Genomic DNA, 11,617 nt, shown 5'->3' on the forward strand with positions numbered 1-11,617 from the left:
AACAGCAGTTTTACACAACATTGCAATTATTTTAAATGAAGAAGAACCGCCAGTGGACGCAGAAGAAGAAGCAGCAGTGAATTTTGTGAACGATATTCTAATTGAAAACATTGGAGAATATAGTGGCAATTATAATCAGAACAATTTTGTACGGAACCAGTTCATCAGAGAATATTTTACGCTTTTTTTGATTTCGTTTTTAGTTGCAGTAAATAATAAAATGTAATGTAATTATTTATTTAAGTTTTATTATTTAAAATATTAAATTTTTGGGCAATTAATATTTCAATCTTCATTTGGTGTTCTGCTTTATTACTTCTAATTCAAGTGCAGCTTTGTCTCTCATAATTTGCATTTCTAGTTCATGTTTCTCTTTCATGGCTTTTAATTTAAACTCTTGCTCCTTTTGGATGTATTCCTTTCGACTTAGTTCAACAAGTTCTTTGGCAGCGGCCCATTGCTCTAAATTATCACTCGTCTGGTTTCCTTTACCTATACAAACAATACATTAATAAAGTTTTAAGACAAGTGTCAAACATTTTTTAATATAAATATATATACATATAATACCTCTACGATATGGCGTGAGTGCTGAAAATTTTTTTTGCTTCAAGATTTTGGGGGAGTATTTAGCCCAATTCCCAGTTTGACCATTTTCTACAAAAATAACCATAGGTACAAGTCAAAACGAATTATTTGATTATTATTAATGTTTACCACTTTCTTTATTGGGACAACTTATTTTATCCATAACAGGCACTTCTCTCGAAATTGCTCCGGTTTGATCTTTTGGCATAAAACAATCTGAAATAAAGAAAAAATAGTAAAAAATTTCTGAATAAAGTGTATGTAAGGATAAAAAGTATTTACCATCATTTTCGTCATCAGACAGATTATACCGCTGTTACTTTGGAATGCTGAAAAGCATCAACATTTTAATTTTACAATACATATTATTCATAAAAATACTTATTACAGGTTGTTTCGGAATCGCCATCAAATTCGCTGCTATGCCCCATTAGTCTGGCCCCGAGAATTTCTTTTACAGCCACATCAACATCGGTTGCCTCAATACTTTGTTGTGACCCTCTCCCAGTACCACCGACATAGGCTTTCTCATCAGCAAATTTTTTCATTGTCCTCTTCTTAATGTTATCGTACTTTTTGTTCAAAACTTTGTAATCCCGGAAGGTCTGGCCAGATAAAGAATTGAAATCTACTTCAATTTTCTTCCAACACTGATTTTTTTTTTGATTTGCATCAGTGTTGGACAATTTACACTCCAGAATATTTTTATACTTGCTCACTAAAGATAGGAGCAAGTTTTCTTCGGATTTTGTAAAATTCGGAGCACGTGTATTACTCATCTGAAACGAAATGTTAAAAACCATCATAATCATCTACTTATTAAGGAGCAAATGTTGCATATACAAATATACGTACCCCACTAACGCAGAAAACTAATTACTTTGCAGAATTTGTCACAAATAATTTATAATAATGTGAACAACTTCGAATCAGCGCACACAAATGACAACCATGGATGACAAGATGACAACAACAACACACTCCCAAAGTGGCCTCAACTGTCAGATTCTCGGGTGCGCGCTACCAACCTAAGGACATTTGTGGTTCAGCTGAACCGGACGATAGCGGTGTTTGTAAAACGGACGCATGAATTGAACCTCAGTTCAGTTGAACTCGTGTTGAACCGGACATTTGTAAAACCGGGCCTTAGGATGAGATTATTTGTGGCACACGACATACCTTCTAAGAAAATAGAGGGCGGGTGGCGGGCTAGTGCTTGTTAAGATAAGATTGATTTTGATCAACGATGTATCCTCTAAGAAAAAAAAAGGGTGGGTGGGCGGGGCTAAAAGTTGCTAAGATAACACTGAATAATGTTAAGAGTAGTCGCTAGATCGAAGAAGAGGTGGGTGGGCGGAGCTACTGCTTGTTCATAGAATTAGAAATAAGCTAAATCTTGCCCCGCCCACCTCTTTTCTCCATTTCACCGACGTTATTTAGTGTAAAATGGAATTTGAAAAATAACAGTATTGTATTCCCAAAATTTTTTGGGAAAAACGTTCCTGACTTAATAAAAAAAAAATAAATTGACTCATTCATTAATTTTTTTTAAGCCACCTGTTTAAGCAAATCAAAAAAAATACGAATCCACTGATAAATCACAAGTTAAACTCATCAGATTTTGCACATTTTGGGTAGAATTTATTCGGCACAATTTTGAGATATAAATAAGATTGATTTTGGTAAATTGTTTAAACAAAATTGTCACCTCCACTATCTCAAATGTGTGTTAATTTCTGAAGTTAATTTTTCGAATAAACTTGTCAATTTTCGAGGACCGATAACTCGAACGCTACAGATGGCGAACCTTCAATTTCTGGTAATGTTGAACACAAAAATATATCCACTAATCACTGATGATATGATATATTAAGTTCCATTGGAATCAGAAAGCAGAAATAAAAATGCGAAATTTATATGTATTTGGAATAACTAACATTTTTCATTGCTATTATATGCTATATGCTATGTGTTAAATGTTGACACAGTTTTTTATTAATAATTTTCAATTTTCTGTATTAAATTGGCATCTGAAATATACTGATTTCCATAAAAATTCGAACACCTTGAATTAGTTGACTGATAATTTGATAAAACTGAAAATTTCACCAAATGTGCATTAAATCGAACCAAATAAATCATTAAAATAACAGTCATAAAACTTGTGAAACAAAAACATTAAATTTATTCAATAATGTGTGGGTCCACCGTGATTTCTAATGCACTCATTTACTTGGGGAGGCATGCTTGAAAGAAGATGGTTTATGGTATCTTGTGGGATCTCGTCCTAAACTTCCTGAAGCCCCATACGAAGGTCATTTAAATTATTCGAGGGATGCTGCAAGTTACCTAGATGTGTGCCCATGATATCCCACACATATTCGATTGGTGACAAATCTGGTGAGCCAGCAGGCCAGGGGAGAACATTATATTGTTGAAGGCATTCCGTTGTCACTCTTGCCGTATGTGGGCGTGCATTGTCTTGCTGAAATAGGGGTCGATCTAACCCTTTGAGCTAAGGAACTGCAATCGGCTCCAGTACTGTATCGATGTATCCTCTTGCATTCAAATTTCCCTAAATGAAAACGAGAGGGCACCATTGCAACCTACGAGCACGATGTCTTGATGTCAATGGGCGGCAAAGAAATGGTTGATACGCAACCCAAACGACCTTATTCGGCGATAAACTGATGACATGGAGATCCTTTGCTCCAACGCACTCATCCAATCAGTTGCAATTGCTCGAATGCTAGAACGTATGTCTCGTAGGGCAGCAATTCGGAGATGACGATCTTCACGTGCTGACGTTCTTTGAGGCCAACCAGATCCCCGAATTCGCTCATGCACTCCTGCCTCAGATCACCTCCTCCAACAGTGCAACACCGTTGAAACACTACGGCCGATACGGTTCGCAATTTGCCGCGTTGAAAAACCGGCTTCTCTCATACCGACAATGCGGCCTTTTTCAAACTCACTAAATTGACGAAAATGAACCGGCTCACGACGTCTTGGCATTTTTCACTTTGTTTTCTACACGATAGCTCTAACATTTTCTACACAACTAACGCAAATCAACTAGCAAAGCAAAATTCTGCTAGACGAAACGTTGTTTCAATAGGTAAAAAGGGTACGATAACGTTAATGGTTTTTGTTGAAATTTTAATCATTCCTTCCATGACTGTCCCCAAATCGTATCCGATAATATGAACAAAATGGCTCGATTCCTTTGAGGTGTTCAGATTTTTATGGAAATCAATATCTATACTTCTATACTTCTATACTTATATTATAAAGCTGAAGTGTTTGTTTAATTGAACGCGCTAATGTCAGAAACTACTGGTTCGAATTCAAAAACCTTTTTGTGTTGGATAGTCCATTTATCGCATCTACATATAGGCTATATAACATCACTCTACGATCAATAGGAGCGAAGTAGCAATGAAAAATTCGGAGAAACGGGAAAATTATTCCTTCTTTGACAGCTTCCGTTGCTTACGCTGCTTAAACGGTTAAAGTTACGTAAAAACCATGTATGACGAAATTGTTCCCCTCTAAAAGTTCTAAAGAAAAGTCCGCGACAGCATATGTCTATCTTTTAGGATCGACTCAGTATAACCTTTTTTATGGTAATGAAATTTGTTCTAAAATAATAATGCATTTATGTTTAAAATTCTGGCGTCACAGTGTTTGTAACCGAACTCCTCCGAAATGAGTTGACCGATTTGTATGAAATTTGGTATATATATTCAGTAGATCTGAGAATAGGTTGTAAACTATTTTTTATACCCCTAAGTGATAAGGGTGGCCCACCCTAAAAAATGTTTGTTTATTTTTGGACATAATTTTTTATTTTTATTTTTTTAAGATTTGGCATCAAAAAATACATATAACCCTAAATTTTCACCTTTCTATCACAAACCCCCATTTTTTAATCTTCTAGATAATAAAAATCAATTGCTGTTCCTGTTAGTCTCGCTAAAACTCAAAAACGGCTTGACCGATTTGAAGAATTTTTTATATCACGGGGATAGTTTATATAAAAAGAATAGCTAAAAAATCAAAAAATTCTAAAAATTTTGTATGGGAATCGCCACTTCGAATTAATTTCAATAGTTGGAGTTCCTGACGGACCTAACTGACGTGTCATACAAAACTATTTCGTTTCGTTTTCGTCGTTTATTTTAAGAAAAGTCTTGGGTAACAGTGAATTTAGTTACACATTTCTGCAACCCTTGAGTTATTCTCTAAAATAAATTGACTGATCCATACATTTTTTTTGAGTCACTGTAAAAGCAAATCTAAAAAATATTAATGCAATGATAAATTACGAAAATATACTGATAATATTTTGCACATTTTAGATAGGATTTATTCGGCAAAATCTTGAGATGACGTCATCAAGTTTTCGGGCTTGATAAACAGATATATTTTGATTAAAAACCTTACCATGTCAAACAGTAACTTCGAAACGCCTACAATATTTCAAAATTCAGTTTTGTAATTCTTGATTCAATCAATAAAATAAATTGACTCAGTGATTAATTTTTTTGAGACACCCCCTATAAGCAAAACTAAACAATATGAATGGAAAGATAAATCACAAGTATAGTCTCATCCTATTTTGGACATTTTAGATTTGGCAAAATTTTGGGCTGACGTCATAAATTTTTTGGAGGGGATAAGTAAATATATTTTGAATAAAAATTTATTATGCTTATCATATGTTTAAAATATCTGCAAGATTTCAAAGCATTCGGTTTTGCAGATTCAAAATTAAATTGTAGGTGAAACGACGTTCACGGGGTCAGCTAGTGTAATAATACATTTTGATCTGAAATTCAATAACCAATTGCATAACATTTAAAATGCCTTATCAAAAAAGACAATTTCATTCCCTCAAACTGTGGAAAACTTATTAGTCTTATTACTTTATTACTTTAACGTACTAATTTTTTTAATTTTAATATTTTACCACATCGTTATAATACTTGAGGGAAGCCTTTATGTATCCTGACTCATGAATATATTTTCCGAAAGAGGTTACCTGAATTAAAAAAAGGTCTCAGTATTAAATTTATAGACAGTAGCCATTAACGTAATTATCTACAGAACAAAGATATTTACTTTGTCGCTTCGAACAATTCTTTGACATACTCAAGGCGCACATATCAACAAAAATCGAATTACAAAAACTTTTGTCACGATTCGAGAGATGTTTCGAGAAAACATTTAAACCATCTTCTTATTATTTAAAAGTGTGTATTTAGTTAATTAACTATTACTTGTCACTAATTAATTTGATTTTAATAACGGTTATTAAATTAATGATTTAATTATAGTTAATCGTCAGTAACGTAGTATTAACTATTACTATGCTTAGCTGCACTTAGGTTAATTAAGTTTCACTATATTTATTTATATATAAGTGCTTTTAAAAACCCATTAAATAAATAATTAAGTATCGATCGTGGTTAACTGCGTTACGTTAGAATTAATTATTGGAGTTGATTACATTTAATTAATAAATTAGTTGCAGCGTTATTATTTAATATCTCTAATTTATTCATTCATCGATTACCACTTCATTATTAATTTTTGAACACTCTAGGAGTTACGAGATCCATAGAGTTGCAATGAACAGTTTTTGATAATTTTTACATGTCTTAAGTGTAAGTGTGTTAAGAGTTCCTTTGTGACGCTGCCGTAAGAAGGACTTTAGCTCCTTGATGTATAATGTCTTCGTAAGCTTAACTTAATTGTGGTCTTCCATTATAATATTTCTAAATAATCTGGACCAGCAAAGAGAATAAGTGACATTTTAAGGTAACTTGAAGGGATCTTAGGTCTTTTATTCACTTTTAAAGAAAATTGTATTATTTTTGACAGCTGTTATTTGATATGTATTTTTTCAGAAATTATTACGTATTTCTAAATCTACCTAACTTAAGTCTCATTCAGACTAACTCATTCAGCTGAGGTAAGGTTGGGTTTCCTTACGTGACGGCTATGAACCTCGCCCTTATTCATTAATTTTCTTTTCTAAGTCAGTCCGATCTCTTGGTGTGAACCCAATTCGTCTTCAGCGGACTGCCTCTTCAGCTCTCGTCTCACTCAAAACTTCTGTATTTTAATAAATAATCAAGATGTTCAGTCCTATTCGTTTGAAACGTCACAGTTTTACTCAAAATGTCAGCGTGTATTTTTATTTTATTTGAAAGGCCAAAGTTTCAGTAAAAACATTTTAGAAAAAAATGCATCCAACATCAGCATTTTGTGGGCTAACCTTCAACCTATAATTTTATTCCGAAAGGGAATATAGCACCAGTCTCGTTATTTTCCAATCACTCATTGTAATAGGGCACAGTATTATAACTGATTTACTAGAATTACTTTGTCATGTTAGAGGCACGGCACGCTAACTTTTACTTTTTATTTGTGTCATATCGAATTAACCAGTCAATGTATAAAAAGTTACAAAGATTCTGTTGATGCACGCTGGTAATTTTCGAAGCCCCATTTCATCAAACCACGATAATTAATTGTACACAAACTGTAATAAGATTGTGATTTGATGGTTTAATTTAACCCGAAGCACTGCTGAAATCGAACAAATAGTATCAGTTTTATGGAAACTGTATACAATTTTTGCAGTATAAATTTCAGATTAATGACATATTACGGGGCAAAATTCTCAGATCTGCTTCATATTCCACCAGTTCTAAGAGCAAATCTAAATCATTATTTACCGCAAAGTACTCTATAGCCACTGTAAATTTAGCACATTCAAAAAATTTTAAACAAAATCATCCTACACATTTTATTGAACGTATTACTCGTTGTTCATCAAACTGTCCAAGTTATCAAAAAATTGTCAATAGTAGGCGTTATTCATTTGTATTCAGTTAGTTGGTGAACCATGTATATTCCCACAAAATTATTTGGACATTTACTTTACGTCATAGACTCAAAAACGCAGAAATATATGTTTCAAATATATGTTCGTGACTATTTATATTCACATATTAAATAGTTTTCAGCAGAAAAAAAATCAATCTTCCGATCACATAATCCGACAATAAACGATGTTTGTGTACGTATATTTTATCAAACTGCTGTTACCCTAAATTGTAGGATTATGTTTCTAATGATCCAATTATGACTTTTAATTCATTCATAACTTTTAATTGATTAGCTCAATAAATTGCTCTCATCGGGACATTACAGAGTTGAATTATACGACAAGTTCAATCAAATTAACAACCACTGTAAATATCTTACATATACACTGAATTAGTAATAACCAATCAAGAGCAGACTACTGTCAAAGCGAAAGTCAACATCTGGCCTTTCAACTATCCATTAACAAAATTATGACGTTTCTAGGGACAACTGTATTAAGCGTCTTTGACCTAGTATATGAAATAGCTGAAATTAGCAAAGGATACAACATGCGGCTACACATCGATGCAATTTGGGGTGGTGGTTTGATTTCCTCGCAGAAACGCAGGTCGAAACATAATGTAATAGACAGAAATTCAGTCATCGTTAGTCTGCATAAACTTCTGGCGGCACAGAAATAGTTTTCCATACTTTGGTGAAAAATAAAGATATTTCACTCGAACGCTGAATATCTCTCTCAATACTATTTCGACAAATTGTTCATTGTTGTTAACTAACTCAATTTCGAGTTCATTTAGATACTAGTGTTTCTGATCGAAACTATCGAAATTATCGTTTCAGGTAGTTTTTCGTCTGAAATTGCAAATTCTGAGAGAGGATACTCCCTGTTGATAGTTTGCTGTTGTTTAGTTTAACAATTATGATATCAATTGTGTATAACGGCCGCCTGAAAATGAAAATAGGTGTTTGTTATTTCAAGTTGGCGTTCGCGTTGTGAATGCACGGAAAAGCGATTTTTATAAAATTAGCATTTGGCGTGCTATTACTTCTATTTTTGAATTTAGTAGAATGCCTGGGTCGTTTAATTTTGCTGCTGAAATGTTAGAAAAGTAAATTAGTACGGAAATCACCATATCGTTTACAGCTTTTCACCAATTTTAATCTTTCGGAAACTGAAACAAGGAAAAAGACGATTAATTAATTAATATTTACTCAAATCCAAATTATCTTCACTGCTATTTCAATCTAAGAGGAAATAGAAAAAATAACTCTCCATTGCTCATAATAGTCACAACTAAGGCTCGGATAATATGCAAAATATTCTACATATTTGACTATTTTTTTTGCATTTATTGCATATTTAATGTTAAGTGCACTTTTATGCATATTTTAAAATTTTTCGTGGTAATTAGTGAAAATCTTAATTTTAAAATACAATTTCAAAAGACTAATGCGGACGGGTTTTTCCAAGACTTCATTTATGGGCACCCCCAATTAGGGGTGTTACTGGAATTCTTTACTCTTTACTAAGCCGGATGTTGTAAATATAGATAGTTCTGCAAATGTATTTAACGTCTACGAACTCGGCGATAGATCAGTGATATTACGAATAATTAAAAAAATGTCTTTCAAACTATCATCGTGGATTCGGCCCTACTCTGAGTTGATTATAGACGGAGATGGTGTTTTTTGCAAACCTTGCGGCAAAGCAGTAAGTTTTTATAATATATTTTCAGCCCTTAATAAATATTTGTTTTCAATTTTTTTTATACATTTCGAGCACAAAGAAACATCTTATAGACCAACACTGCAGAACGCCTCTTCACAAAAGAAATTGTGAAAAAAAAAACTCAACCAGTGTAACTCAAACATTAATACGAGAAATTTTATCTGCTAATACAGACAAAAATGAAACATTTAAGTTCGAATTATGCCAGGCCATGCTTCCCTCGAATATTCCATTAAATAAGTTAAGTAATTCTACATTTAATTCATTTTTGGAAAAATACTGTAAAAGGACCATTCCAAACGAAATCATTCTCAGGAAATTAACTGTAGATAAATGTTATACCGAAACTGTTGCTAAAATTAAGACACAAAAAAAATAAATAAATAAAATTTCCATGGGTAAATGAATTAATTAATAATATCAAAAAGGTTTTTGTTAAGGCTCCTTTAAGAGTACAAGTATGTCAATGTACACCACCAGATGTACCATTGCCTTCTAAACCTGTCATTACACGATGGGGTACATGGCTTGACGCAGCTTTATTTTATTTCAAATATTCCTGTGAGATGAAAGAAATCATGTCGAAATTTTATGATAGTTCATCTGCAGCAATCAAGGAAGTTAAAAAGGTTTTAAATAGTCCTAAATGAAATCAGAACTTAAGTTTCATAGATAACAACTACGAATTAATTGGTGTAACATTAACAAAATTAGAAAGGTAAAAAGTAGACTGGACTCAAACATTTAAGGCGTTTATGGCTTCACACCAATTTGACTCCCATTATAATTCAATAGGCCGTCACAGCCGGATGTCTTAAACCCGCTCACCGATACCTACCTGAAAAGACCTTTTCTGGTAACAGCACAGGGCAGGACTGAGTTTTGCATTTACCGACAACTGCGCCTTTCGATTTTTCTACTCATACTTATTAAAAATTTTATGTTTTTTGCTTTCAGTATCTTAATAGGAGTAATATTTTCAAATGTGCAGAATAATGATTAAATAATTAAGGTACGGAAGAAACGTTAAAAACAAAATTACTCTTAGTCGGGTCCTTCGCGTCTCGGCCGTCTCTGGCACGTGGCATGGTTTACATTTACGTTTTTTAAGTTTTATGAAAGGTCGGCTGTAAAGTACTTTAAACGCCTTAAATGTTTTGAGTCCAGTCTACCCCTAAGGGAATCCGTACAGCTAATAGAAAATTAAACAAAATATATCAATAATGCATAAGGTCCTTACTGCTCAAACAGTCTCAAAAAAACTAGACGAAGTCCTTAGTAAAAATGGAGCTTTTTTAGTGACTAATGTGGCAAAAGTTTTAGATGGACAGTTTTATGAAAAATTTAGAAAAACATTATAATAAATGTAAATAATAATATTTTTCAAGAAAGTAACTAGTTAATCAATAAAATAGCTAGTGCAGTGGCGGCTCGTGACCTCTTGAATTGGGGGGACACAATTTGATTGATGAGTTAAATATGAAGATATAGAACAGGCGTGGAACGAAATTGTGTGACGGAAATAAATGCAAAAGTACATTTAATAAAAGTAAAAAAGGATTTGTCCACATACCTTTTTGCCTTCTGTCAAAATTTTACGTTGATGGCATCTAAAAGTTCATTTTGGACAGTTTTAGACGTTCCTTTAAAAACCGTTGCTTCTTTCAAATGATCTGATAAAGCAGAGTCCAAAGTCATGTCCACGTAAAGCAAGTTCAAACACTCCACAAAATTGTATGCACATTATCAATCGGCGTAATATATGGCGATTTTTGTCGACCCTTGCGTTATATGCTCGAATGTTATTAATATAGGCGGTGTTTAGTTGTTTTCGAATGTCCGCATTACCGAGAAGGTTATCCAAGAATATTTATCATACCTGTTTTACGATTACCTCGCGCAGCATGAAAATTTAAAACCCGCGATTGAGTTACTCCTGCCGAGCACTGTCAGAACGGGATCACAGTCCCATTGACTGAAATTACTAGGACGTGTGGTTTCAAAGGCAACGGTGTAAAAAAAAACGTGTAAATCAGCCATGATTCCGGTCTCTGTGCCCGGCCTTTATCAGCAATAACATATCATATATTCAAGACACACATCTTTAGATGCAAATGGATGTAAGTTTTGATACATTTTATACAAGTGGAGCGAGATAAAAAAATTAGTTTTAATAATTATGAGACAAATTTCCCCCCGGCACTAACCGCTCCTGAGTTAGTGTTGTAACAAAAGTAATTTTTTGCATATAATGCCAAATTTCCGAGCTTTAGTTATTATACTACGAATATCTGTGGAAAATTCTTGAATTAGGTAAGTGTACAGTTGGATGTAAGTATTCAAGCAATAAATTCTTACAATTTCGTTAAATAACTCCGTTTTTAACCAGAGTGTTTAGCT

At 33.3% G+C, this 11,617-nt stretch overlaps 1 protein-coding gene across 4 annotated transcripts; it reads right to left on the reverse strand.

Annotated features, from left to right (window-relative positions):
* Nucleotides 1-221: 221 nt before the first annotated feature.
* On the reverse strand, nt 222-1,516 carry LOC135134306 (myb/SANT-like DNA-binding domain-containing protein 3). Of its 4 annotated transcripts, none has more exons than XM_064062946.1 (6): nt 1,444-1,516; nt 977-1,367; nt 871-917; nt 739-804; nt 571-657; nt 222-492 (listed from the first exon to the last, which is right to left on the reverse strand). In XM_064062946.1, the coding sequence occupies exons 4-6, from the start codon at nt 794-796 to the stop codon at nt 293-295; spliced, it is 345 nt and encodes a 114-aa protein (XP_063919016.1). In that variant the 5' UTR covers nt 797-804; nt 871-917; nt 977-1,367; nt 1,444-1,516; the 3' UTR covers nt 222-292. The 4 variants fall into 4 exon arrangements, with proteins under 4 accessions (XP_063919016.1, XP_063919015.1, XP_063919014.1 ...); XM_064062945.1 differs by having other exon boundaries at nt 718-804; XM_064062944.1 differs by lacking the exon at nt 739-804.
* Between the last annotated feature and the right edge of the window lie 10,101 nt (nt 1,517-11,617).

Source organism: Zophobas morio, unplaced genomic scaffold, assembly GCF_036711695.1.
Source record: "Zophobas morio isolate AGI-343-1 ecotype UQ-CSIRO unplaced genomic scaffold, CSIRO_AGI_Zmor_V1 ptg000023l, whole genome shotgun sequence".
Lineage (NCBI taxonomy): Eukaryota > Metazoa > Arthropoda > Insecta > Coleoptera > Tenebrionidae > Zophobas > Zophobas morio.

What these genes read in the sequence shown, in the direction of transcription:
- LOC135134306 (XM_064062943.1), bottom strand. Translation starts at nt 1,367, where the DNA reads ATGAGTAATACACGTGCTCCGAATTTTACAAAATCCGAAGAAAACTTG. An exon ending in TGGCGATTCCGAAACAACCT is followed by an intron (nt 918 to 976) that starts GTAATAAGTATT and finishes GATGCTTTTCAG; the next exon opens with CATTCCAAAGTAACAGCGGT. An exon ending in GTCTGATGACGAAAATGATG is followed by an intron (nt 805 to 870) that starts GTAAATACTTTT and finishes TCTTTATTTCAG; the next exon opens with ATTGTTTTATGCCAAAAGAT.